This window comes from Drosophila obscura, unplaced genomic scaffold, assembly GCF_018151105.1.
Source record: "Drosophila obscura isolate BZ-5 IFL unplaced genomic scaffold, ASM1815110v1 contig_73, whole genome shotgun sequence".
NCBI lineage: Eukaryota > Metazoa > Arthropoda > Insecta > Diptera > Drosophilidae > Drosophila > Drosophila obscura.
The window spans coordinates 6,235,247-6,261,647 of record NW_024542865.1 but is presented as its reverse complement, the minus strand read 5'-3'; the positions used below and the strand labels follow the sequence as shown (position 1 = coordinate 6,261,647).

At 45.4% G+C, this 26,401-nt stretch overlaps 5 protein-coding genes across 6 annotated transcripts; 4 read left to right on the top strand and 1 right to left on the bottom strand.

The window, feature by feature from the left end:
• Positions 1-104: 104 nt before the first annotated feature.
• LOC111067101 (protein gone early) lies at positions 105-26,167 on the bottom strand. 2 transcript variants are annotated; one of them, XM_022356139.2, is made up of 11 exons: positions 25,940-26,167; positions 18,922-19,398; positions 18,457-18,807; positions 18,207-18,371; positions 2,204-2,467; positions 1,992-2,143; positions 1,802-1,929; positions 1,157-1,729; positions 940-1,062; positions 362-865; positions 105-275 (listed from the first exon to the last, which is right to left on the bottom strand). In XM_022356139.2, exons 2-11 carry the CDS (start codon positions 19,262-19,264, stop codon positions 188-190), a joined length of 2,691 nt encoding a protein of 896 aa, XP_022211831.2. In that variant the 5' UTR covers positions 19,265-19,398; positions 25,940-26,167; the 3' UTR covers positions 105-187. The 2 variants fall into 2 exon arrangements, with proteins under 2 accessions (XP_022211831.2, XP_022211833.2); XM_022356141.2 differs by having other exon boundaries at positions 18,457-18,792.
• Positions 4,200-5,773, top strand: LOC111067104. The gene is made up of 3 exons (XM_022356145.2): positions 4,200-4,242; positions 4,311-5,109; positions 5,189-5,773. The coding sequence occupies exons 1-3, from the start codon at positions 4,228-4,230 to the stop codon at positions 5,479-5,481; spliced, it is 1,107 nt and encodes a 368-aa protein (XP_022211837.2). The 5' UTR covers positions 4,200-4,227; the 3' UTR covers positions 5,482-5,773.
• Positions 9,010-9,933, top strand: LOC111067105. The gene has a single exon (XM_022356146.2). The coding sequence runs from the start codon at positions 9,142-9,144 to the stop codon at positions 9,910-9,912; it is 771 nt and encodes a 256-aa protein (XP_022211838.1). The 5' UTR covers positions 9,010-9,141; the 3' UTR covers positions 9,913-9,933.
• LOC111067106 lies at positions 12,429-13,082 on the top strand. The gene has a single exon (XM_022356147.2). It carries the CDS (start codon positions 12,429-12,431, stop codon positions 13,080-13,082), a length of 654 nt encoding a protein of 217 aa, XP_022211839.2.
• LOC111067103 (loricrin) lies at positions 16,590-18,135 on the top strand. Its single transcript, XM_022356144.2, has 3 exons — positions 16,590-16,694; positions 16,776-17,625; positions 17,711-18,135. The coding sequence occupies exons 1-3, from the start codon at positions 16,680-16,682 to the stop codon at positions 18,046-18,048; spliced, it is 1,203 nt and encodes a 400-aa protein (XP_022211836.2). The 5' UTR covers positions 16,590-16,679; the 3' UTR covers positions 18,049-18,135.
• Positions 26,168-26,401: the final 234 nt, after the last annotated feature.

Sequence of the window (26,401 nt, the reverse complement as noted above, 5' to 3'; positions counted from 1 at the left end):
CTCTACGCTAGATCTAAGGCGATTATTTCTCTGTGTGTGTGTGTGTGTGTGTCTCTGGCAATGTGTGGGAGTAAAAAAAAAGTACAATAAATATGTAGGTTGTTGTTGTTGTTGTTGGAGCTAAGGAATTGTACAAAAAAAATCATCCACAGTCGCTGGGTTGTGCCTGGGGATGATCGAATGGATTTCAGAGCAGATTTGAGCAGCTTGGCTCGGACACGGCGCAATTGGTGGATCGTGGCAGGAACTGTATGTGCTGCCAGGTGGCATTGAATCTGCAACACAAAGCAGTCAGTGAATCAGTGAAAAGAGAACGCAAAGAGAGGAGAGAGAGAGAGAGAGAGAGAGCTGATTGGCATACAAATATCTTTCGGCCAGCTGGCTTTCCACATGCGGCTTGATCCTGGCATAGTCCTTGTCGGCTATTGTTGTGCTGCAGTGCTGCTGCATGTAGGCCAGGGTGAAGAGCTCGTTCTCGTTGAACGAACGCAGGCCGGGCACTCGCAGGCGTCGCGTCAGACCCAGGGCCTTGTAGGTGTTCACCTGATCGATGCCCGAGCCCTGGATGGCGCTGCCCGCATCGATGGCCGTCACAAAGCTGCTCAGTGCCCGGGCCGCCGTTCGGGCCGCACTCAGCGTCACATGGAAGCTCTTGAGCGCCGTGCTGGACAGCTCATTGAGCTCATGGGTGAGGCGGGGCGGCTGTCCGGCGGCCAAACAATTCACATCCGGCTGGGCGTACTGGATCTCGGGCACAGCGTCGCTCAGGTCCGAGCTCTGGGCGTTGAACTGCAGCAGGAATGTGGAGAAGTTCTCAATCAAAGCCTCCAAAATGTCCGTCCCAATGCGGGCAAAATTCACAGAGCTGCAGCAAAAAGACAGAGACAGATAAAGAGAATGAGAATGAGATGGAGATGGAGATGGGAGACTGGCACTTACACTGGATAGCGATAGTCGTAGTAGCTGGAGCTGATCAGAACCCTCGACACCAGCAGCATATTCAACTTGTTCGAATAGGCAATGGCCTGCGGATGGTCCCTTGTGTACATCTCGGAAACAATGCTGTGCACGGAGAGGAGAGTGGGGGAGCGAGAGAGATCCCAGAGAAAGTGTTAGAAAGTTAGAAAGTCGCCTGCTCCGCATACGCAACACATACACATCCAGCATGCCGAGCGGCTTCAATTTCTTCTCGAGCCGCGTGCGACGGAACGTCCAGATGGACTCCAGATGCTCCACAAAGTACAGATTGTTCAGCATCAGATCGTTGTAGTAGTCCCGCAGGTAGTTGGGCTGCTCCAGCACCTCGCCGGGTATGCCGAACTGCAGTCGCATCTCGTCCAGCTTGTTCCTGAGGAACTGCCTGGCGGCGCTCTCCAGCCAGCTGGCCTGCTCCAGCGACGCCTGCAGCTGATTGCGCAGACTGTAGAACATCAGGCGCAGATACTCCTCATTGGCGTGCGTCTTGTTCAGTGGACTTGAGGCGGCTGTGGAGTCGGATGCCACGGCCGGCTGTCTTTCGAACTGCTGCTGTGGCGGCTGCTGCTGCAGCGCCTCCACGGCAAAGGGCAGCCAGTCGCGCACCACCCGGCTGCAGATGAGCCAGCGCGGATAGCTGGCCGTGCGCCCGTAGATGGCGTGATCGAAGTGCTCCGCCAGCGTGCGATATTCCTTGGACAGATGTGGCAGCATTTGTCGGGCCAGCGACCAAATGATAAAATTGTTGATGGGTCTGTCAACCAAACAAAAAACGGTTAGATCAAAGGGCAACGCTCTCCCCACCCCCCCTCCACCAAATACTCACTTTTTATCCGATGTGGAGAGCAGCTCGGAGAGCGAATGCAAGACCTCCACATCACGCACCAAGACCTCAGTGTCCTCGGTGATTTTGGTATTGGGAAATATGGCCTGAAGTGACTCATAAATTGGCAGCTAAAAGGCATAACTTGAGATTAGCCGGAGAGGGATTTAATCGATCGAAAGTTTGAACCTACAGATGGAGCTTTGGTCTTCAGGTCAGCCAGACGCATCAGCCTGTTCAGCTGGCGCTCTCCGCCAGCCTTGGCGTCCTCAATGTGATTGACAATGCGTCGCTCGTAGTGGAAGATATCGTCGGCGAACAGATCCGCCTCGCGCGAGACAATGCCTATTGAATATTTAAATTGAAGTGGAAGCTTCAGGATTACGAATTTAAATTAAATCTCACCCATATTGATGGCAAAGTCCCTGAGCAGCAGCTTGTAGCCTTTGACCACTTCCTCGTCGGCATCGGGGCCGTAGAAATACTTGTCCGGCAATCCAATCTGACCCTCATCGATGGTGATCACATAGTCATGGGGATTGCTGTAGCCATTGTCCACACTGATGCGGTAGTAGGGAAAGATGCCGTACTTGGCCTGCAGATGCACCAGGGCCCGCTTGTGCTCCCAGTACTGCAAGCGATTAGCGTCCCGAAACAGCTGCCAGCCATCTAAGGGGAGGCAGGATAGAGAGGGTAGAGAGGGGAAGAGTAACAATTAGTATCATGCGCCCAGTTCGGGTTAGTCGGGTCAATTAGTTAGTGGCGGTGCTGCTACTATTATACGTGTTTGTATGGATGGATGGAAACCCCCCGGGACGGATGGCTCGACGCTAATCGAAAATTCCCCAAAGCCAAACACACATGAAATTCGCCAATACAACAAAGAAAACAAAGAGTTAGTTGCATATTAATATACATATATATATATGTATAGGTGTATATACTATATTTTATAGCATAGATCCGCATACACATACACATGTACATGCATCGTTTATATAGATGGGATATGTGTGAATCGATATCTGTATCGGTATCGGTTTATGGCAATTAAAAGCGCTAAAATGTTTGGCTGCTTGAAAATTTCAGGGCGCTCAGTCCCGTCCGTCTACTCTTGCAATCATAAAAATTATTAAAAAATAAATAATATAACAAAAAACAAATGGTACAAATTTTCCAGAGAAATTTGCTAGCTCGGTGAATACTCTGTAGACGACTATTTGGCTATAGAAATGCATACATACATACATATGTATATGGGTATTCAGAAGGATTTAAAGATGCACTTTCAATTGAATATAATTTTCATAAAATATATCTATATAAATATTGTAGATTTTTGTATTGTCCGAATTTACAAGTGGTTTCATAAGTTCCACCTGGAACTTTGACAGCATTCAAATTTTATGGAATTTGCTCTCGTTTTAGCCATCAGAATAAGTTTTCTTACAGATATTCATAAATTTCTAAAAACATTCCTCATGCCGACCCATTGATCCCCTCATCTGCTGTGTGTTTTTCTTAGCTGGATCTGAACGACACTGAAACCTAGAGTTCCAACTGTGTCACAAGAACCACTTGCTCTTGGGCTAACTATCATTGGAAGAAAATTATAAAAATGGAGAGCCGAAGGCCTCGGTGCAGGCGCTCCTCTTAATTAATTGCAATATTATTTCTAGCTGTATTAATGTTAATTTTAATAATTATAAAAAATATAAACAGGCCGAAATGCAAGATTTATCAGCAGTTTTAAGTGACAATATAGGCACCATTATCCCAGCTTTATGCTATTCAATTCTAAATTATCAGACAGCCTGAATGGTGTACAATATTTCACTTATTTTTGACACTCGATCAAGAACCCTGAGTACCCCCTAATCAATATAATTTTGGCTCCCCGATTGCACGCAAGTTTCATCATCCAGCTGATGACATCGCAGACCACTGGCAGACCCCGTCAAAGACATAGAAATTGATTGTGTCTTGGGCCTGCCGTCTGTTTACATCAGCAATTAGCACTTCGGGACGATCGATGGATCGCTGGATCGATGGATCACTGGATCGCTGGTGGATCAAAACCAAAAAAAACAACAACAAAAAAAACCCAAAAAAAAAAAACAAGAAAACTGGAGGAGAGCTAGCCGGATTTGAAGTTATTGGTTATTGGTGCTTGGATTTGGACATCTTTTGGGCTGCTGCTGCTGCTGCTGGCTGTGTGGTTCGCTGGGTGTTATAGTTTTTTAACGATTTATTGCAAACCACTTTAATTAACTTCAATTAAAGGCAACCGTTCGGGCACCCCCCGTTGGTATAAAAGGTGACAGTTTGATCCGGACAACGCATCAATCCAGTGCAACAGCTCCAGAGCAACAGTTGTCCAGAACCCCCTCACTCACACACCACTCACCCATCCACATCCAGTCGAAAGCATGAATCAGTTTGTGGTGAGTACGCTGCAGCCCGCAAAGAGGAACTGGGGGACAATTCATCCACTCACACGGGCCATTTGCAGGTCTTGGCCTGCCTGGCGGTTATCGGCGGTTCGCTGGCCGCTCCCCGTCCGGATGTGTCCCATCTGGGCTATCGCTACCAGGCCGGTGGCTACAACGGCAATCTGCCCAGCGCTGTGGTGAGCACCCCGCTGGTTGGCACCGTTGGCACCGTTGGCACCGTTAGCACCTCCTACCAGCCCACGGCCGCCGGCACCAACTACTTCAGTTCGGCGCCCTCCATCGGACAGCTGAATGGCTTTGCTCCCTCCTCCTCGTTGAGCTGGACTCAGTCTGGCGGTGGCGGCGTCGGCGTCGGCGTTGGTGGTGGTATCGGCAGTGGTATCGGCATCGGTGGTGGTATCGGTGGCGGTATCGGATCCTCCTCCAGCAGTGACAGCATCGGACTGCAGGGCCTGCAGCCCGGACCCGCCATCAACTACAACGAGCAGGAGTCGTACATCAGCCACCTGGCGAACTTCCAGCCCGCGCAGGTCAGCAAGCACTACTACATCCACACCGCCCCCGAGGATCACGACGAGCAGCAGATCGTCCGCTACGTGAATGTGGGCAGGCCCCAGAAGAACTACCGTGTGGTGTTCATCAACGCGCCCACATCGACCACCAGCAAGGCCAAGATCATTGCCAATGTGGCGCCCGTCGAGGAGAAGACCGCCATCTATGTGCTGTCCAAGAAATCGAACGCTCTGGATGTCAGCGCCGAGGTGGTCACACAGCGGCCGGTGGCCAACAAGCCCGAGGTCTTCTTTGTCAAGTACAAGACGCCCCAGGAGGCGGCTCATGCCCAGCAGACCATTCAGGGTGAGTGTTGCCAACTGCCTCCAAAGCGGATCATATACCCCAACTCTTTCTCTCTTTCTCCCTCCCTCTTTGTCTATAGCCAACTATGATGCTTTGGGCGGGGCTTCTGAGACCAGCAATGAGGGCATCATTCCCGTGTCATCGGTGATTGGCAGCCTGGGCGACAATGGCGCCTCTGGCGTGGTCACCGATGCCAGTGGCAGCCTCAACATTGTCGGCACTGGCGGTGTGCCCACCGTGGATGCCAGCTACAACAACAACAACAATAATGTGGGATTCGATGCCGAGGGCAGCCAGCGTCAGGTGATCAGCACCTTCAGTGGCTCCAATGCTCAGGCCACCTATCTGCCCGCTAGGCCAGTCCGCAAGTAGATAAATCCCAATACCAATCCATATCCATCCACACAAATATACACAAACACACACACGTACACACACTGCCAGGACCCAGCACCCAGCACCCAAATGGACACCCCACACACAATACTGCTCAGGATTCTAGGCAGACAGTTCCAAAACTGTCTAGACTTCCGTTGAGCTAACTTTTGCGATTTTCGATTTTCGATTTAGATTCTCCTTTCGGCATTAATTCTGTATAATTTTTTTTTTTTTTTAATAAAACTTAAGCATTCTTATAGGCATTCAAAAAATGTAAACAAAATGGTTATGCAATGCAAGGATTAATCAAAGTTAGGGCAGATTTTAAAGCAGAACTAGCAGGGCGTTTGGGTGGCCTTAACATCCAGCTACAAATCTAGCTAAAATCCCAGCCGCCCCGCCCGTGCAACTTGCATAATCGGAAAGCCCAAAAAAGAGAGTGGCCTCCCCCCCTCCTGCCCAGTCGAACCCGATTCAACTGACTGACTATTTGGCAAGCCGCTCATAATTGTTCAAGCCCGATCCACCAGCAACTGGCCAACCGCAGCCGGCCAACTCGACTCGACTCGACGCGATATCACTCGAAACCACGCGTTGGTTGGGCAGGCACCGACAGGCACAGAGCACACAGAGCGCAGGTAAATAAATTAGCGACTTAGACCTGAAGAAACTCAAGCTCGGAATTGATATGCAAGCCCGCCAAGGTCGGCCAATGCCAATGCAAGTTGTGCGCGCATTAAAATACCTTAGAGTATTAAATACAAAAATATGTTATCTATATATTAATGGATATTTGGGGCCTTTGGCTGCCGCTGAATGTGGGCCACGCCCCGGTGGGGAGACAGAGTGCCCGGCGCCAGCAAATTTATTATCAATTACAACGCCCATCGATGAATGTGCTCGTATCTGTTGGTGGCATCTCGTATCTCGCATCTCGTATCTGGCTGGCCATCTCCAGATCTGCATATCAATGGGGCGGCGGCGGCGGCGGCGGCGGCGGCTCTTCTTTAGCATAAAGATAATCACACCTACTAAATAAAACGCTGCGACGGACGGTAGCCGAATGAACTCAACTTTTCAATACAAAAACTGAAATAGAAACGAGATGCGAGATGCGAGATACAAGATACGAGATACGAGATACTGGATGGTGATTCGTGGTGGTAGATCTTCTGATTCAAGCGAACCGATTTGTCCCTCGATTCGATTTCTATTACTGTCATCATCAATAAAAAGTTACATAAATTTTGCAGCACAGCAAGCGATCGCAACGGAACGCAGAGCGAGAGAGAGAGAGAGAGGGAGAGACAATGGTGGGGAGCTGCTGTGCCAAGTTATGAATATGGAATGCCTAATTGATAATTATCATTTTGTTCAGCTTTCCATAATCCATACGCGATATACGATCTGCTAATAGCTAAATTAGTGAAGCTCCAAATCGCACAAAATGCATTACCATCCGACCATCCATTCTCCCTCCCTACCTCTCTCTCTTTCCTCTCGTTGGGGGGGGGGGCATTCAACATTCATCATTGATGATCCCCATTGTTGCCGAAATTGTCAATCAGTTTTATTCGTTTATGTTCTGTCATCAATCTCCATCCAGCCCATAAATCCATTCAAAGGCATTATTCAAATTCAAAATCTTGATCTCTTGCTTCTACATTTGCCAGTCGAGTTCAGTCCAGTCCAGTTCAGTCGGAATTATGTTTTATGAGTTTACGATTCGTATTCTATATATGTATACATATGCCGTCCGCCCATCCAACACTCCAAGGCCCGACCCGACCTCCAAGGCGGTCGCCGGTGAATGTCTGTCTCTCTATGGCTCTATGGCTCTATGGCACTGTACCTGGGGGGCACTCTGAGTCATCGATTGGCTCGCTTGGGGTCACCATTTATGGCTGACGATCGTGTCAGGCTGACCAATTTTGCTGGGAAATTCCACTAAGCGAACAGGAAGGAAACCAAAACTGGGCCAGATAAAACATAAAGCGTTGTGCTTGAATTTAAAGCAAATCAAGGTACTTTGATTTAGTTTAGAGCCAACAAAAATTTAATTTACAGACTCATTGAATGTATATTTTAACCGATTGAAAGAATTTTTTGAAAAAGAATTAATAATAATTATTTAAAATTAAATATAAGTTGACAGAAGTGACGTGTAAATGCGATTAAAGTTGGAAAAGCAAAGCGGAATGCATATACATATATTTTATGCCCATAGAAATGTATATAGAAAAGTTTAATGAAAACCTGACAAACGATTTTTCACCCTATCCATTAATTCTTCATGCTTCCCCCGGATCTGGAAGAAATATTTTATTATTCATGTCCATAAGAAAGTCTGATGCAAAGAATTGTAGAGGTAGAGATAGCTCTATACCGCTAAAGAAATAAATATGTACTGTATTTAAATAAAATATGTAAAACTTTCAAAATGTTTTCAATTAATACCACTGCATTATTATTATTATAATTATTATCATTATAATTATTATCATTTTAAATACATATGTATATGTATGTGAATTATGTGTAAAATTAGACAATGCAAATAATAAATATTTCGGAGGTCCTTTGCTATCCTTTAAGTGTAATAATACTAGATATTCTACACGAGAAAATCCACCACAAATTGGCCAGCAAAATCATTGCTATTAATGTCCAAACATTCATACATTTTCTGGAAATAAATATTCATTGATGTTCCCCAACTGTTATAGATATTTGCAAACTAATTGATGAGCGAATAGGCCAGCAAAAAAATTTAAATATACAAACAAAAAAAAACCCAGTAAACTTGTTTGGGCGCCTAAAGATTGATGCCGCCTGTGAAGATAATATGAAGATGATCAGCGTCATCGTCAGCGCTTGAGGTGCCGTTTAATGAGATTCATTCCCGTCCAAACGGGCCTACAAACGGACACCAATACTTTTTTCCATACACAACTAACTTGGCGAATATGAAGATATATATTTAGATATTTGCTAATCCATTGTGAGTGTTTCCCAAGGCGAACGCAGTCAAGTTCAATGCCAGTGCGATGGCAAAAAGCAAAAAAAAAAAAAAAAACAAAAAAAAAAAAAAAAAAAAAAAAACAGACCAAAAGAAGACTTTTGTTTGAGTGGCATCCAGCGAATGTAAACCATGGCTAAACTTAGACTCAGAGCCCGAATAAAGCGCATCTGTGAGATGTGAGACACAAGACCAAGACTGACCCAGACCCAAGCGATCGTTCTAATTTGAATAAATTTTAGGTCACTCTAAAGACTGAATCACCGAGCCACTGAACCACTGAATGCTGTGGAAGACCAATCCGATCCGAAGCTGAAACTGAAACTAAAACTAAAGCTGAGAGCATAGGCTCGGGCATTGGAGCATTGAGAGATGCCATCAAATTTGCATAAACTGACGTTGACGCTGGCAGAGCACCAGCCCCAGCCCCAGCCCAAGCACAAAGCACAAGAGACTGTGCCCCGACGTAGGGCAGTCGGAGCATATATAACCCAAGTGGAGCGGCCTCAAATGCAACCATTGCCTCGAAGCAATTCGTCAACGAAGCAACCAGCAAGCAAACGATCACTTGTCAGTCCCGTTCCGTCCCCAGGATCACTAAGGATTACCAATTACCAGCAGCAGCAGAAACAGTCATGTTCGTTCGTCCACTATTCATCGGTTGCCTGGCCCTCCTGGCTGTGGCCCAGGCACGTCCCCAGTACGGCTATGAGCAGCCCGGCTCTGGGCCCTCGGACATCTTCATTGGAGGCAACGGCGGCGGCGGTGGCATCGGCGGCGGCAGCATTGGCGGTGGCCTCGTGGCCATTCAGCCGCATCGCGGTGGCGACAAGTACCTGCCACCGGCCAGCACCACACTGGCGCCCATCATCAACAAGAAGTTCTATCTGGTGTCGGCGCCCGAGGATCACAGCAACGATGGCAAGGTGAAGCATCTGGTGCTGGGACGGCCACAGAAGAACTACCGGGTGGTGTTCATCAAGGCGCCGGCGGGCGACAATGCCAATGTGAAGTATTCGGCCGAGTTTGCCCCACAGGAGGAGAAGACCGTCATCTATGTGCTGTCCAAGAAGGACAATGATCTGGATGCCACCGACATTGCGACACCCGCACCCACACAGCCCAGCAAGCCGGAGGTGTTCTTCATCAAGTACAAGACCGACGATGAGGCGAAGCAGGCACAGCACGAGATCCAGGGACAGTACGACAAGCTGGGCGGCACCAACGAGTACCAGGAGGATAATAATGCGCCCATTACCTCGGTGATTGGCAGCCTGGATGGCCTCAATCCCGATGGCAGCTACAACTACCGACAGATCGGCAATCGGCCATCGAGCGGACCCAACAGCAGCCTGTCGCCTGGCTCGCCCAGTGCCCAGTATCTGCCCAGTCTGCTCAAGCATTAAGATCGCCACCCGCACACGCATCCTAAAAATTTCCCCGCCCCCACTACCACACCCACACCCACACCCATTTATTCAGTGTTGCATAATTTTAAGAGACAAGCCAACTATATTTTTTTTTTTGTATTTTTTTGTTTTTGTTGCCAATAAAGTTTATATTTAAAGAAGAAGAAAAAAAAAGTCTAGAAAAATCTTACGGTTGTCCAAGGGCCAGGGGCATTACAAAATTCCCCATAAATAAATTGGTCAAGCGCCAGGGCCAGCTCCAGAGACATTGGCGCCTCCCTACCCGAACATGAAATGAAATCCATCTCAAAGTCAAAGCCAAAGTACAAAAACAGAAACAGAAACAGTAACATTTCAGCTTTGTTTTTGTTACTCTCGATATTCAAATCAGAGAGGCCAAAAACCTTAAGCATAGATACTCGTAACCAAATCGGAATCAAAATCGAACAGAAACCAACGACCACAATGACAATGACCGAACGGACCATGCCAGACCAGACCAGACAAGAGCTGCCTGTCAAAATGTCCAACAGAAATTAGCTTAAATGAAGTGAGAAATCAAAATAAGCTCATCAAATTTAATTAAATAGTAAAATTTTATGTATGTTTCCTATTTGGCCTGGGCTTTTTTCTGCCCCATTTTTTCAGTTGGTTTGATTGGGCCATTAAACTGACGCTGAATAAACACAATGCGCGGATAAGAGGCGGGGCGGGCAGGGGAGAGACTCCGGAGCAGCAGCGAGCAACTCCCATTCACATGAGATCTGATCGGATCAGGGGCAAATTAATGCGGAATGGTGAGTTAAGTGCAGCGAATAAATAATGAAAATATTCCTCGAATAAATATCAGGGAACATCGCAATTAAATTAATTATTAAATTCTTTGTATACGTTTCAATTTATTTATTTGTAGTTTTAACATTTAATTAACCAAAGAATTATCACGAAATTCGCCTGTATTTATTACTGTAATAATGTACCTATCAGTGTTATTTTTTCATCAATACTTTGCATTGAAAATGCGAATGATAGGTAACTTAATTTAATAAGTAACTAAATACAATATTAAAAAATGCCTTACCATGAAGAAAAAAAAAATTTAAACCATGTAAAATATGATGAAAACTTAAAATTTGATTCAATTTAATTTCCAATCAATACACTTGATATTCTTTCAAAATGTTGTGAGATTGGAAAATGTAACTGATAATCAAGATAAAGTTTTGTTGTCATGCGCTTTATTTTCTTTGCAAGACAACCTTCACACACACACACACAAGCAGATGAAGTTGAGTGGCTGTTGGCAACATCTTCATATTGCAGAGGAGCCGAGCCACTCTGCCGTTCTGCCACTCTGCCACTCTTTGCTCGTGCATGGGCATATCTCTCGGTATGGCCACAATTTTTCTTAATAAAACGGGGCATAAATCAAATTAGCTGTACCATTTTGCTTAAATGCGACATGAAAGTGTGGGAATTACGCGTCAATTTATGCAAATCGAATGCACACACAAGCGAACCAAATCGAACCAGTTCCAAACACAGAGAGCACAGATCGGAGTCCGTGTCCGAGTCCGAGTCAGTGGAAGGCATGGCCTACCCTGCCACTCTTTCGATCCATTGTTGATATTTTAATTGTCTCGATCTGTTGACAACATCGAGCCAAAAAGAAACCCAAGAAATGCTGCCATTAATCTACTAATCAGCATCGAGGCTGCCAGACATCGAGCGAGCCAAATATATAGCCAAAATGCAGAGACAGACGTGGCCAAGAGATCATTCGATCATTAGTCAAAAGCGCGGGCGTTGAGTGCCTGTCTGCCTGCCTGCCTGCCTGCCCCTGCGGGTAGGCAACGCTATATGCGTATGCATCCCCCCCTCCACCTGATCAGTTCATAAATGATCTGCAAATTAACAGCAGAACAGTGTGCAGAGCATAACGAAATGCTATATAGCAAAATTACCTACGACCCGCTAGATAATAGATTAAATTATAATTAATTATTTGCACCCCTAGATTTAATATTTAACAAATTTTTCCCAATGCTTATTCAAGGTCACTGTGGCGGGTATATAATTCAATTAATTCAATCAAACTAAGTGGAATATCAGCTGAATTTGGCGAAGTTTTAAGAGCACGAAATATAAGAATTTGTAGTTAATTTATGCACTGCAAATAATAAATACAAATAATAAATTAGTGGCAAAAATGTTGACGCTAGAAATTTCGACACATAATGCCCCTAGATCAGATCTGACTCCCATCTAACATATACAAATTAAATGCATACTACACGCATTTTCACGCACAATTAATTTTGACTTCAGACCCGAGTTCGTTGCCCAAGTCTTTTGTTTTTGCGCATCTCCTAATTGGTCTGAGATTTTCACAGATTTTACATCTATCTTCTTTTTTTTTTTTGGCGAATCTCGCTGTCAAATCTTGGAAAATTTCTTTTAAAAGTGAAACACATCGACAGTGGGTGGAACAGTTTCACTTTCGTTGCCGCGACATGCTCAAGCTGTGGTGGTGTCTACTTTTACTCTCGTGCCTTGGTCTGATCGAGGGCCAGGGCTCGCGCACCTATCTGCCACCACCAGCCACTGCCGCTGCCACTGCCATGGAGCCCATCATAACCAAACAGTTCTACAGCATATCCCCGGCCGAGGAGCCCGATGAGGAGCTGCAGCCACGAACCAGACACCTGGTGATAGGACAGCCAAGGCGCAACTACCGCGTCATCTTCATACGCGCCCCCAGCACCAGCAGCGACCAGCTGAAATACACGGCTGAGCTGGCGCCCCAGGAGGAACGCACTGTGATCTATGTGCTCACCAGGAAGCAGCCGGAGCTGCAGGCCGAGGACATTGTGGCGCCCCAGCAACAGCAGCAGCAGGCAGGGGAGCAGAAGCCCGACATCTTCTTCATCAAGTACAAGACGAACGAGGAGGCTGCTGCCGCCCAGCAGGAGATTCAGCTGCAGTACGACCAGCTGGGCGGAAACACCGAGATAGCGGCTCCCTATGTGGCACCCGTACAGTCCGTGATCGAAGCCCTTAGCGCCCGGCAATCGACTACAGCGGGCACTGATAGCGGCGGGGGCTATCACTATCAGAGGCCCCCGCACCTGGCAATGCTCGTGGCGCCAGTGAATCGTCTCCACTGAATCCAAATCATTGAATATTCCGCGCAATTTGCATATAGTCGATAAGCCATTTCCACAAATCCACAACAACAACACACACAAATTTATCATAAAACTCTTGGCGAACGCGTAAATAAAAAAAAAGGTCTCTTAATTATATTTTTCTTGTATAATTTTTGCACAGTTTGTGGTTATTTTTTTGGCTGTTTTTTTTGTTTTTGTTTTGCTCGTGACATCTGATTTGCGAATTCTTTTTTTTTACGAATACGTGTGTGTGTATGTACATATGTATGTGAAAAAGTGCTTTGACCCTGTGCTGCGATTTAGCAATAGAGGTCTTTGGTTACAAATTAGCAAAGTGCAAAAATCTGATTGAAAGTGAAAAGAATCCGCCTCGAATAAACATGAATAAAAAGCTCCAATGAAAGATCAAAGTATTATTCGTTTCAAGTTTCAAAATATTTCCCAAATAAAGCGAACACCAAGTAAGGGGGGAAAAGCAAAAATTCTGAGGTATATGACTGAAAAAAAACTGCAACAACAACAAAAAAAGTTTCACAAATTTAGGCCACTTTTAATAATGAACTATTAATACTTTAAATAAATTTCTATAATATTTTAAAACACTTTTAGACTTTGAAATTTCTTAAGAAATAGTTTAACAATTTCAAAGAATCTATTTAGGAAATGCCCAATTGACATTTTCAAGAGAGCAAAAAATTTATAATACTGGTATCTTATTATTGGGAAAAATACGCAAAAATAAATTGATTATTTTACAAAATTTTCATATATTTTCACTGGGATCATTTTTAATGATTTACCCTTTTTTTTTTTTAGCGTTTATGAAATACTGCTGCAATTATTGTAAAACTTTGGATGATTTTTTTTTCGTATTTGTATTTTGCAGGGGCTTCCAAGTATCGTCCAAATTTGATTTGAGCGCAAATCTTTGAAATTTGCATAAATTTTGCAAGTCGCAACCGAAACAGAAACGGCAATGCATTTTTTTTACGATTTGTCTGATTTTTTTTGCAAAGCCAGTTTATCTCCACTTTGAATTTATTTGCATTTGCATTTAATTAATAGGATTTTTCAGAGCCAAGAGCCAAGATCCAAGAGTCAGACCCGAGACGGATGCCAGAGACCGGGCCATGTTTGGGCCAACAACTGGACGACCTTTTTCTGATTGGCAGCAGCAACAATTTGGCAGCAATTAATCTTTGGAGATGGCCAAACAACCAAACAAAGGAAATCCACGCGAATTCGGAAGAAATTTTATGCAAACACTTGGCCAGCCATTCGCAAGGTCGCAGATGAAGCTACTTTCGGGTTCTAAAACCACACCGCCCGCCAGCCTGCCTGCCTGCCTGCCTGCCACACCTGCCTGACACCTATCTACCTATCACTCTGCCTTCAAGGTGGCCAAAATGTGTGCATAAATCATATCGCCATTTGGCGCAACACACAAAGGCCCTTAAAGCGGCCCATGCCCAACCCAAAACGCATTCAAATTATGGCAATTATATTGAAATAATTCATTCGATCAACAGACCGCCGATTGGAATTCCGTTTTTGGTTTATTTCCAAACATTTTTGTTGCTGTTTTTGATTTTTGGAATTTCTGCCTGTAGCCCGCCCAACTAAAAATAGACCATGACACAAGATAATCAATGAGGCACGCATCTGTTTGGGCTACCCTTTTGGAAGCGGGGTATCAAGATTTCAGCGAAATGCCTGAATTTATGGGATCCTCAAGAGATTTTTCACACACACACACACTGACCCACACACACACACACTGACCCACACACACACACACAAAGCGGAAACCAAAGCCCAAGTTCATTGGAAGACTATGAGACAGAGGGCGAGCCGATAGATTGGTGCTATTAAAAACCACATTAATCCAATTAAAAATCTAATGGCGAACTGCAATTATAGAAAATGAGCCATAGAGCATACACTCTTCATTTTTCACATCATATTCGATGGAGATGGACCCATGGAGATTTATAAAAGCGAAATCAATGCCAATAAATCGCTGCGCCTTCGGCAAGCTCACAAATAATAACCGCCACCAATGCTCTTTCTTAGTGCTGCTGCCTAATGCCTTTCAAACATTAATTGTTGGATTCTGTTAACAATGGTGTGCCTTAGTACGTCACAGCCAAAAGTCTCCTCTAGGCGGAAGCAGGTTCTGTTCTGGGAAAAAAAAAAATTACCACCGAAAAGAATTCAAACAAATTTTTGACTGGTTTCCTTTGTGGGCAAAGCAGACAGCAAACATATTGGCGGTTCATTAATCAAGATATGTGTGTTGTAAAATAAACAATAAAGAAATACTCGTATATATGACTACATATGATTGTGAAACAAATAAGAACTCTGCGGACTTGCTGCTGCATATGAAAATTGCCTCAAACCCAAGTGAATTTTAACTATTCAAAGCAGCATTTAAATTGTGATAAATTATACATTTAAGGGGGATAATTTATAGCATAAAAAGTATGGGCAGGGAAAGTTGTCTCTCAGAATGTTCTGTTTAAATAGGATGAAAATACGGAAAAGATTTCCCTGCAAATTAATGGTTTCAGTCAGTGCTGCGCCACATTATTTCTATCCCTCGGGTTCAAAGTTCTCACAAACTGATGCGGAAAGACACAAAAATATGCACTTGGTTTTAAGTCAAAAAAATATACATGGAATGTATACGAATATCTAGAAAAAACTAACACCAAAAGCAAGCAAAAAGATTTTAAGCAAAATCGTAATATCAGCGTTAATGTGGGATATAACAACACATGATACTATATAGCCAGAAATTGGCAATGCTTCAATTAAGCCTTCAGATTTAAGTCTAATCAAATAACTCGCCTTGCAGTGGTGCTGGCAGAGCCAGCCCCCAGCTGATTTGTTCCTCTATGCTGACCAAATTAAGTTGCTGCATAAACTCGTAGAAATATATATTGTACATATGTGCATATAAATATAACTATACAATGGATATCAATCAATCAGAATGACATTTCTATGCAAAAATTTGCATGCCAAATGACGCGCACAATGCGACAAAAAATGTGCAAAAATGCAGCCGAATTTGGTGTCTGTCTGTCTGTGTGTCTGTGTGTCTGTAAACTGTGATCGGTTGACGGTTATCAGATATAGCGGATAGCGATGCTAGCGATATGATTTATGGACGGCAAATAACCCACGAAAAAGCACAGCGCCAAGACAAGATCGACAGACGAACAGGTCACACATTAAAGGAGGCGTGAAAGAGACGGTCGCACGAGGGGAAAACGAGAGGCAAACAAACAAGTCAAATGTCAGAGGTTCGATTCGAGACACAGTCAAATAATTGAGCAATTAATTAAACAGCCAGCGAGGAGAAAAAAAAAACTAAAAGAAAAAAGAAACAAAAACAAAAAAAAAATTATAGAAGCAGTGGAAGAGAGGAGTAGGAAAACATACAGAGATAGATAGATAGATGGATATTACGCGTATGCTAGGGCTAGGGGTTAAGCGGTTACTCGTACGTCTCGGGCGGCATGGTATAAAAGGCCACAAATCATTGACGGGCAGCATCATTAACCCGACAACTGAAAAGCACTCAAGATGCGTCTATTTGTGGTAAGAGCTCGCAACGGATTACCCGCTACCCCACAAAGGATTATCCACAGGATCCAATCGATCGATCTATTCCCCTTTCAGACCCTTTGCACTCTGCTGGCCCTCAGCCAGGCCAAGCCCCAGCCCCAGCAGGGCTATAACTATGGCAGCGGACTCTCCGGCACTCTGACAACCCACACCCAGAGTACCCAGGGAGGCGGTGGCGGCTTCCTGAGTGCGCCCAGCAACACGCAGAGCTCTGTGGCCTCCTATGGACCCCTGGGCGCCTTCCAGAGCGCCAGCGTTGGCTCTCTTCTCGGCAGCTCTGGCGGTGTGCCAGCCGCTCCTCAGGCTAGCGGACACTTTGGCGGTGGCGGCGGCGGCGGCGGCTACAGCAGCGGCGGCGGCAGCAACTACGGCAGTGGCTCCTCCTCATCGAACTTTGGTGGCGCCAACTCCAACTATGGCGGCTCCGCTGGCGGCTTCTCCGGAGGCTCCACGGGCAGCTTTACTGGCTTTGGTCCCACTCCGAACATCGGCTTTGGCGCCCTCGCGGGCTACCAGGCGCCCAGCTACCAGCAGCAGCAGGAGCAGGAGGTGCAGCGCGGCTTCCAGGAGCCGATCATCCACAAGCAGTTCTTCACCGTCGCCGCGCCCGAGGAGCACGAGAATCTGGAACGGGCCAAGCATCTGGTGATCGGTCGCCCACAGAAGAACTACCGGGTGGTGTTCATCAAGGCCCCGTCCTCGAGCAATGCCAACGTGAAGCTATCGGCCGAGTATGCGCCCAAGGAGGAGAAGACCGTCATCTATGTGCTGTCCAAGAAGGACAACCAGCTGGAGGTCAACGACATTGCCACACCCGCACCCACAGTGCCCAGCAAGCCGGAGGTCTTCTTCATCAAATACAAGACGGAGGCGGAGGCGTCTCACGCCCAGCAGCAGATTCAGGGTACGTCGTCGTCGTCCCTCGATCCTCCCCCTCCCCCCCATGGATCGCCAGTTTAATGTTTGTTCTCCCCATTTTCTCTTCTTAGCTGAATACGACAGGATCGAGGGCACCTCGGAGCATAGCGATGGCGGCGTGGCGCCTGCCCAGTCTGTGGTCGGCATCCTCGATGGCGGCTCCCTTGGCTCTGCCAGCGGTGGCAGCTCTCAGTACACTGCTGGCGGCGGCTCTTCCTCTGCTGGTGGCTACACCTCCGCCAATGGCGGCTCGTCTGGTGGCTACACCGCCTCCAATGGCGGCTCGTCTGGTGGCTACACCTCCGCCAATGGTGCAGGCGGGGGCTACACCGCCACTGTGTCGGGTGGCAGCTCTGGCGGCCACAAGGTTGCCCAAAGTGCCACCTATCTGCCGCCCAATGGCAAATAGGATGGCAAATCGATGGCAAATAGCATGATAAACCCCCCTTTTTTTTTTTGTTGTATAAATATCTCCCAAGTAACCCTCGAAAATAAATGTAAAACACAGACGAGGAATCATCCAATGATCTATCCAGGGAGCGGAGGCGGAAGGGAAGACTCACTCACCCACGGACTTGATGGCTCGCTTCAGCAGCAGATCCGATTGGCTCTTGTCGAGGGCATCGATCTCGCGGCAACTGCGGTACAGACTGCTGATGGTGGACTCCACGGAGTAGGAGCCTTCGGCTGAGTTCGGCAGCATCGAAATGAAGCGATTCAGTTCATTGAGTTCTGCAGGGGGGGAGGGTGAAAGGGGGGGAATCATGCGATAAGAGTCGACTCAAAAAGAGATTTAATCAATGTGTAGGAGCCTCACCCTGATACTCATTGTAAGTCTTGTAGTTCCATTCGCCACGCTTGATCACAAAGTAATCGTTGTCGGCATAATCGCTGGCAAAGTTGCCACAGGCCCACTCGTACGTCTGGTGGCACGGACTCTTCGAGGTGTTGGCCCACAGCAGCAGCTGTCGGCTGCTCTCCACGCACTCCCGCTCCAGGCAGAGCGGTGCACGCAGATAGAAGGGCACATCCGGCCAGAAGGCCAGCAGCATGATGATGATGATCAGCAGCAGGGCGCACAGGCAGGCGGTGCTCACATACAGAATCCTTCGCTTGCGCGACAAACTCATCAATGCATCAAAGGATCGGCGTCCTGGAAGCAGCAAGGCTTTTTGTTTATAGCACATGAAAGAGATGAGAGATGAGAGATGGGAGATGCGAGATGGGAGAGATGAGAGATGAATATGAAGATGATAGCAATGAGATAATCCACAACACTCACCTCTCAGTCCATTCGCCGATGGATGCGTCGAGTTGGGCGTATTCGCTGTGGGTGTCCTGCCGCCACCTGCCACTCCACCGCTGCTGACCTCGTTCAGTGCCTCTTGTCGTGCCGCCTCCAAGTCCTTGGGCGTGAGACCCGCCTCATCCATATGCAGCTTCTGTTGATTTGTCGTCAGCGGGGCCGTTTCGCTGCCCTCGATCTGCTGCTGCTGTAGCTGCTGCTGCTGCTGCTGCTTCTTGCCACGTATCTCATCCTGGCTGTTGTGCAGCTTATAGCTGCGATCATCGACCTCATCGATGGCACAGATTGTGGGCTTGTATTTGCCCTGATTGATGGCCATTACACGCAATGATTTGCACACTCTCTCCTGGGCTCTAAGACGCTGGCTGTGAATCGTTTCTCTGTCTGTCTGTATGTCTGTCTGGGTGTCTGCTGCGCTTCCTCAATGCATATATTTAGGCATTTTGTTCAGATCTGTTGCGGGAATAGATACGGGAATAGTAGATGGAGGAAATTATTCACAAAAGTTCTCTGTCATTGCCTTTGATCAGTCTCAACAGACTTGATAATCCAAAAAAAGATTACCTTGAGACATGATATACACTGATGCAACAGCCCTGCCCTGCCCGCCCTGCCCTGACAGTCAGGTGTACACCTCTCATGGCCGCCATAAAGAGAGAGAGAGACCTTTTTGCGTTATGTAGAGCAGCAGCGATAAGTGAAAATTGCCCCGCACAGCCAGATAGCAGCCGCCACTTGATGGCTCTGATATATGTATGACTTGAGTATTCTTTCTGTGCATACACATAAGAGCATGTGTATACGATATACACATAAGTGTGGCTACTATATCTACATATATATGTGGAAAAGATCAGCGGCTGGATTGCATGCATTCTTTTGCCCAACATTTGACTTCTTTTCAATTTTAAATTGACAACAATTGCCGGCAATTTGCACTGCGAAAAATTGTCTTCGAATGCCTGTCTGCCACAGGCAGGGGGCTCCTCCGGTCTTGCAGCTGGACTTGGACTTGGACTCGGTCTCGATGCATGCATAAATTTTAATTGGGATCCGTGCAAGTACAATAATTAAAAATGCAACCGAAAGTCCCAGCGAATTAAACCAGGCTAATTGATAATTAAAACTTTAAATCTGTATTTTTATTTGGCTAAAGATTTTAATATATACAAAAAAATGATGAGAAGTTATAGAAGAATTCGGTGTCAGCGAAATTTGTACCAGTAGCAGTAGGGCCGTGCCCCTCCTGCTAGGGTGTGCGTTGTTCTCCGATATTCAAATCAAATAAATATAAAATATATACGATATTCCAGATGCGATATTGCATACAGATTTATTCTGTTTCGCTTCGCTAGGCAGCCAGAACAGCGAGCAGAGCGAGAGTAGGCAGTAGGCGTCACTTGTCTTTGTTGCGTCTGTGGTTATGTTCGGCTTTAAATAGTTATAGTTTTATTTTCTATTTTTTTTTCTATTTGTGCTTTCAACATCAACACTCGCACTCGTTTCGTTTGTGAAATTTTATAGCATGTTTGTCATTCAATCTGTGAGAAGAGCAGCCACCCACACAGCACCAGCACACAACACAACAGTACAGTACAGAACGGATCGGAACGGTTCGGGAAGGCCAGGTTAATTACAATAGAAAAACTGGAATGCACGCGACAGTTGAGCAGCGCATCATCAGAGCGCCCCGCTTACGCGTACATGAATCATAATCAATAATTAAATGTATAAGCAGGCGCACCTTCAACGCTTTGGTATTTCCTAATTTTGTACACTTTAATCAAGAATCTCCCACACCATTTTTTCAAGCCATGGCAAATCTTTTTTAGAGCCCCCCCCTTAGCAAGCGATAAGTTCTGGTCAGTCTGGCGTGTACGGGTGGAGATTTAAACCCAACAGAGAACCCACACCACAAATAATGCTAAAGGCAATGAAAACTGCTATTTTTTTTTTTTTATCTTATCGCTTTGAGATTATTGCCACTAAGGCCTTCCCTCTCTCTGCCTCTCTTGGAGATAACTTTTCGTTTTTCGAACAATATTTCATGGTTAGCATAAATCACATTTTATGTAATATTCGGCCAGAGTTCTTTGCCTATAGATTTAATTAAGAAACAAACTTTATACCCACAAGATATATTTCAAGCGTTTCGGTTAAGGCCATCTCTGGGCTGGCCCACATCCAGCGGAATGGGAATGGGACTGGGAATGGGAATGGGTATGGGAATGGGACTATCTACGATTGTTGAGTAATGATGAAAGCGTGTGTTCTTTACAGTGGAACCGTATTAAATGATAAGATCATCAAAAGACTCACATAAAGATAAACTGGATGATAATGGGGTGGATGATGACACACTCAGCTGCAACGCACACAACCAACAAAACCTTATAGTAGACATAGGCTACTTATAGAACTGTCATAGAACTGTCTCTAAACAAAAAAACTAGTCCAAACTTTTTGTTGCAAATGACACTTTAATTCCATTAGCATCACATTACAATTTATTGTGATTTTTAGAGTGATTTTTCCTTCTCTTTTTCCTACCCTAATCAACAAAATTTGAGTCGAGGAGCGATGACCCTAAGATCGAGCTCTAAAAATAGTTCCAATATATTTATATTTTTGTATTTTTTGTGCTGGTTGCTACTATAGTGAATATATCTGATTAATATATTTAACTTGAACCCACAAATATTTCTATATTTTTTGGGATTTCATTGTGAAAATATTTAGAATTGAATAAATATATATTATCTTGTCATGCCTTTGCTTGGGGGTAATTTTGGTTAGCCTACCCGTGGGATTAATCCCGCTGCAAGGCTCTCCCACAGTCCATACTAAAGTCTTCCATAATTTGGGCTGCGGATGGGTCAGTTGGACACCCAAATTTAAATGCAATATAGCGCGAGTTAGAATCAATTGCAGAATTATTCACATTACACTTGGCATGCAATTAACACTTGGGGTTTCAGGTGTTAGCAAACTCCTTTCTTTTCATTCAACAATTCAGCCCCCATCCATCATTTCTGTTTAGTCAATTTCCGCATTACCAAATCAGTTTTTCCTTGCCTTTCACTGTTAGTCATATGGTTTTTTGCAGCAATTGTTTTTGGCCAATTTAATGGGTCGATTTTTGAGCTGCTGAAAGTGTTGAAAGTGGATTAATGCCGCGGCGACAGTTTTTCCGAAATGGGGACACTCGATCCAAATGTGGGTAAGCTGCACTTGCAGCAGCAGCACAATGAGAAAGAAGACTAAAGGCAAAGGCAAAGGCCTAAAGGGGTGGGCTTCATTTCAGCTTTCCTTATCAAGTTTCCATTGCTTTGATTTCAGAGTTTTCTTCGATTTCTGCTTATTTGACATGATTCCCTCTCAACGCGCGAGTCAGTGAGTGGATGGATGAATGGATGGGATATGGTGGTGGCATGTGTCTGTGGCACTTGCAAAAGATGCGACGCGGCTGCTGCTGCGTCATTTAGTTGGGGTGGATTGTGTGGCTGGGTTGTGCGAAGCGCAATTTCCATTCCATTCCCTGCTAAGACGCAGTTTCACACAAGTTTTCCACGAGGGCGGAGTTGGCTACAATAACGGGGCGGGTTGCAATGCAAAGGAATCTCTTGAGAATTTACAGCACAGCAGTTTATAGTTTAAAGTAAATTTAAACTCACTTTCGGACAGAAAAAAACTACTGGAAACATTTCGTTGTGGCATGACGAGCATTGAGTGGGTATTGGGCAGGCAGATATGTGAATATCTCCCTTACATTATTCATTCGAAGCAGTGGTGCATGCCACGTTTTCCACCCACACACAGACACTCTCAAAGCGGCCTTTCTTTTACCGACCATATTTAGACGACCCCTGGGATACCGCACCGCAGCACCGCACCGCACCTTTCCTCAGCTGCCACTTACCATATTTGAGCAACAGGCCGCGGCGGCGAGCATAAATCATCATCCACTGCCATATAAATCTCAACAGATAAGAGCACCAAGAAATAGTGGTAATAAATATGTTGACCATATTTTGACAGGCATTAAACCACTATTAGCTATACGAAATAGTACTAGGGGTTCGGGTTGGTTGGGGGGGGGAGCAAATAGCAAATAGACGTATTAGAGAGCCATCAATTTGATAGCCCCTCCCCCCCTTTCCGTTTGTAATTGAGTGTTACGGGCTTCCACATTTTGACAACCGAATCGCGCGCGCACCTGTCAATGAACAGGGGGCTAAGTAGTGCTAACTAGTGCTTGTCCCCCCACCCCACCCACCGTTGTGTCTGGGGGGGGGGAGCTTGTTGTAGCTTTAAATTTCATTTGTTTGCCACCCCTCTTTTCTCATTTGTTCTTGTCGCTTGTTAGGAGGTGCTATTGACATTTAATTTGAGTTAATGGCACGCCAAACGACATAGCTGTCGGACCGACACAGCACGGGCCTCTGCCTCTGCCTCTGTAGTCGTATTATCAGATGTGTTGATTTCGGGGCAAGGCAAGTCAAGGCAAGGGGAAGCCGACAATAAATATTACGACTGACTTATATCCTATAGTAAGTTTTCTGTGGTGTGCCCACCAGTGGAGGGATCATTTATAGAAATTCAAACGCACTTTAATGTACCTTCCTGGGGAGACTTCCTCTGGGTATACCTCGCAGCCTCATGCATATATTTAATCCATATACTCCATTCCACCCACCATCACTCATACAGGGTATTAATAACGAATAGATTGTAGTTTCTATTGGGCAGCGCAGCAATGATAACCTCGTCTTGGCCCTCCACCTCCCCCCTCCATTCCACCATCCGCGAGAGAAACGTGGATTGCACAATCAGCACATGTTGTTGGTGTTGCTTTTTGGTTGTTTGTTGAACAATAAATCTATCAGCAATTTGTCCGCTAGTAGAAGTCACTTAAACGTTAACAAAGTGCAAAATTGCAATCCAAAGAGAGTGTCTGTGTGTGTTTGTGTGTGAGCTGCTTATGCAATTCCTTCTCAATTCGGGCAAGCAAACACAACACTCACTTCTCTCTCCAATAACCTGAGACCAAAAGAGTAAAGTAAATGTTTGAGCTGGGAACATGAGCGGAGGAGTTTTTCTTCCAAATCTCCCACAGGGCAGGCAGCAAAAGCAGACAGAGACAAAAGACAAAAGACAACAATGTTTTCTCACTCATATGCAAAGCCAGTCGAGCGGAAAGTTGAAACCGTAAAACGTTTAACGGAAAAAGGCGCGGTTAAGGTTAGCTTTTCGAGTGTTTTTATTATTTTATACCCTGTACTCTCGTAGAAGTGAGAGAGTATCGCGATGAACTGCACTAATAAATGAACTGACATTTAAGCCCTATCTAGCGATCTATACAAAAGTAATTCCCATTGGTTTATAGTTACAGCTACGATGAACATAATGGGAATTCCCAGGTCGAGTGCTCGACTATGGCACATGTATTTTATGTGCATTTTTTTGTTGTCTTTGCTCTGAAACAATGCCAAAAAGCAGTAACAAAAGTGCGTAGTTCGGAACAAAAGGCAACTGTGGGATGCGGGCGAGCGGATAGGCGGTAAAAGTGGTCGGGGGTGGCTCTTTCCTCGTGCGTGAGCATTACAATGCGCAAATGCAAAAGGGTTTACCTCTGGCAGCGTTTCCAACAAAAAACAAAAATGAATAACAGCGGGCCCCACCACTTGCGCAAGCCCACGAATAACGGTATGCCAAAATGCAGGAGAGAAAGAAAGAGAGAGAGAGGGCAAGAGACAGCAGAAACGGAAGCAGCGGAAGCTGCTGTTGGAAAAGGTTGTATAGAACAACATAAGTTTTCAATTATTACAATCAGTACGGCAATCTTAAGATTTATTTATGTATTAACCTAATACGAGTATGCGCGTATCAAGGTTATTGCTCAACAATTTCAATGTCAATGCCTTTTTTCAGTGCAGTCGAACATCTGGAAAAACACTTAGAACGTGGCTGCCCTTTGCTGCAGCTGCCGCTGCCGCTGCTGACGCTGCTGCCCGACGCTCTTACGCATTAATCATGGGAATTTTTGGGGAACAAAACAACGAGAGAGAGAGAAAGAAAGAGAGGCTGTGCACAGGCACAGCAGCCAAAGGAAATAGTGTCAAGAAAGACATAAAGGAAGAGGAGAAAAGAAAAGAGAGAAGAAATGCTGTGAATTATGATCTCAATTGATCTTCCCTGATATTCACATTAAACAACATTCAATGGAATTAACATTCTTTCATAAAACAAACATATGTACGTACATACATATGTACATCTGAAGGAGCTCGAACTATGTAATTTGTTGCGTTTTGCTAAACGAAACACTGCTAAACACTTTGTATATAAAATCAGGAATAACATACCAGACAGTCCTTACCAGCTGATCCCCAATATAATAGACAAATTCGAATCATATCAAAACGGCACAGCTCAGCAGCACCACAATTACTACTAGGCTGTCAGCTTTCCCATTGATCTATACACCTTTGCCAGGGTCAGAGAGTCAGCGGCAAGGGGGATCGATCTGCAAATATTGGAAAGTGCTCGTACATTTCCAGCCGAATGTGACAGATTCCAATGATCATGAACAGGTCGACGTGAAAACGAAGTAACTGGCGAGTGGAGGAGGAGAAGTGGAAGGAGGAGAGGCCACCGGGCAGGAGTGGGAGCGGGAGCAGGAGCGGGTCCCAAGAGCTGAGGTTTTTGCTTTGGTCACTTGCTGAACCGGTTCTGCCGGCATTTCATACACACACACACACACACAGAGAAAAAACACACTGTAACACACATGCACACCCTCTCTCTCACTTTTCCACTTTTTCAACTACGGCTCTGGCCTAAGGTGTACTACTCGTTCTACATTATCTTTCTCTTTTTTTCATGTTCTGCTCGCACACACACACACACACAGGTATAAGCAAACACACACACACACACTCGATCCGACACATTCCTGTTGCAGCAAAAGAACATCTCTTGTGAGGTATTTTACCTTTTTTATTGTTTACAGCTCGATTAGCAACAATTTAAGCATTTTAAATGCACGCTTCCCGCACTGCGCCTCGCACAGCGATTCTACACAAAGTGCACCCGAAAAAAAATACACACGCACAATCAATCTATAATCTGTAGAACAAAATCGAAGAAAACAGTTGAATTTTTACGCGCTCGGGCCACGACGATGTGCCTATCTGTTTAAAATTCCCGCTACGTTTCGCAATGATTACTGGGCAGTGTGACCGTGACGATGTAGATAAAAAATACCACCAGGCCGGATCAAACGGGACTTAGCCCACTTAACAGCCCTCTACTTAAAAAGTTGAGCACCCTTTGTTAAACCGCGGAAAATTATACTGTTTGTAAAGGCTCCTTGTAGCTCCATCCTTCTCTTTACTTACAAAACAAAATTGACCACCGACATCTTTCACCTGTAATCCCTAAAATATGTCAAGGT

What these genes read in the sequence shown, in the direction of transcription:
- LOC111067104 (XM_022356145.2), top strand. An exon ending in TGCCCAGCAGACCATTCAGG is followed by an intron (nt 5,110 to 5,188) that starts GTGAGTGTTGCC and finishes CTTTGTCTATAG; the next exon opens with CCAACTATGATGCTTTGGGC.
- LOC111067105 (XM_022356146.2), top strand. Translation starts at nt 9,142, where the DNA reads ATGTTCGTTCGTCCACTATTCATCGGTTGCCTGGCCCTCCTGGCTGTG.
- LOC111067106 (XM_022356147.2), top strand. Translation starts at nt 12,429, where the DNA reads ATGCTCAAGCTGTGGTGGTGTCTACTTTTACTCTCGTGCCTTGGTCTG.
- LOC111067103 (XM_022356144.2), top strand. An exon ending in CGCCCAGCAGCAGATTCAGG is followed by an intron (nt 17,626 to 17,710) that starts GTACGTCGTCGT and finishes TTCTCTTCTTAG; the next exon opens with CTGAATACGACAGGATCGAG.
- LOC111067101 (XM_022356139.2), bottom strand. Translation starts at nt 19,264, where the DNA reads ATGGCCATCAATCAGGGCAAATACAAGCCCACAATCTGTGCCATCGAT. An exon ending in ATCGGCGAATGGACTGAGAG is followed by an intron (nt 18,808 to 18,921) that starts GTGAGTGTTGTG and finishes ATAAACAAAAAG; the next exon opens with CCTTGCTGCTTCCAGGACGC. An exon ending in CAGCTGGCCGAAAGATATTT is followed by an intron (nt 276 to 361) that starts GTATGCCAATCA and finishes TTTGTGTTGCAG; the next exon opens with ATTCAATGCCACCTGGCAGC.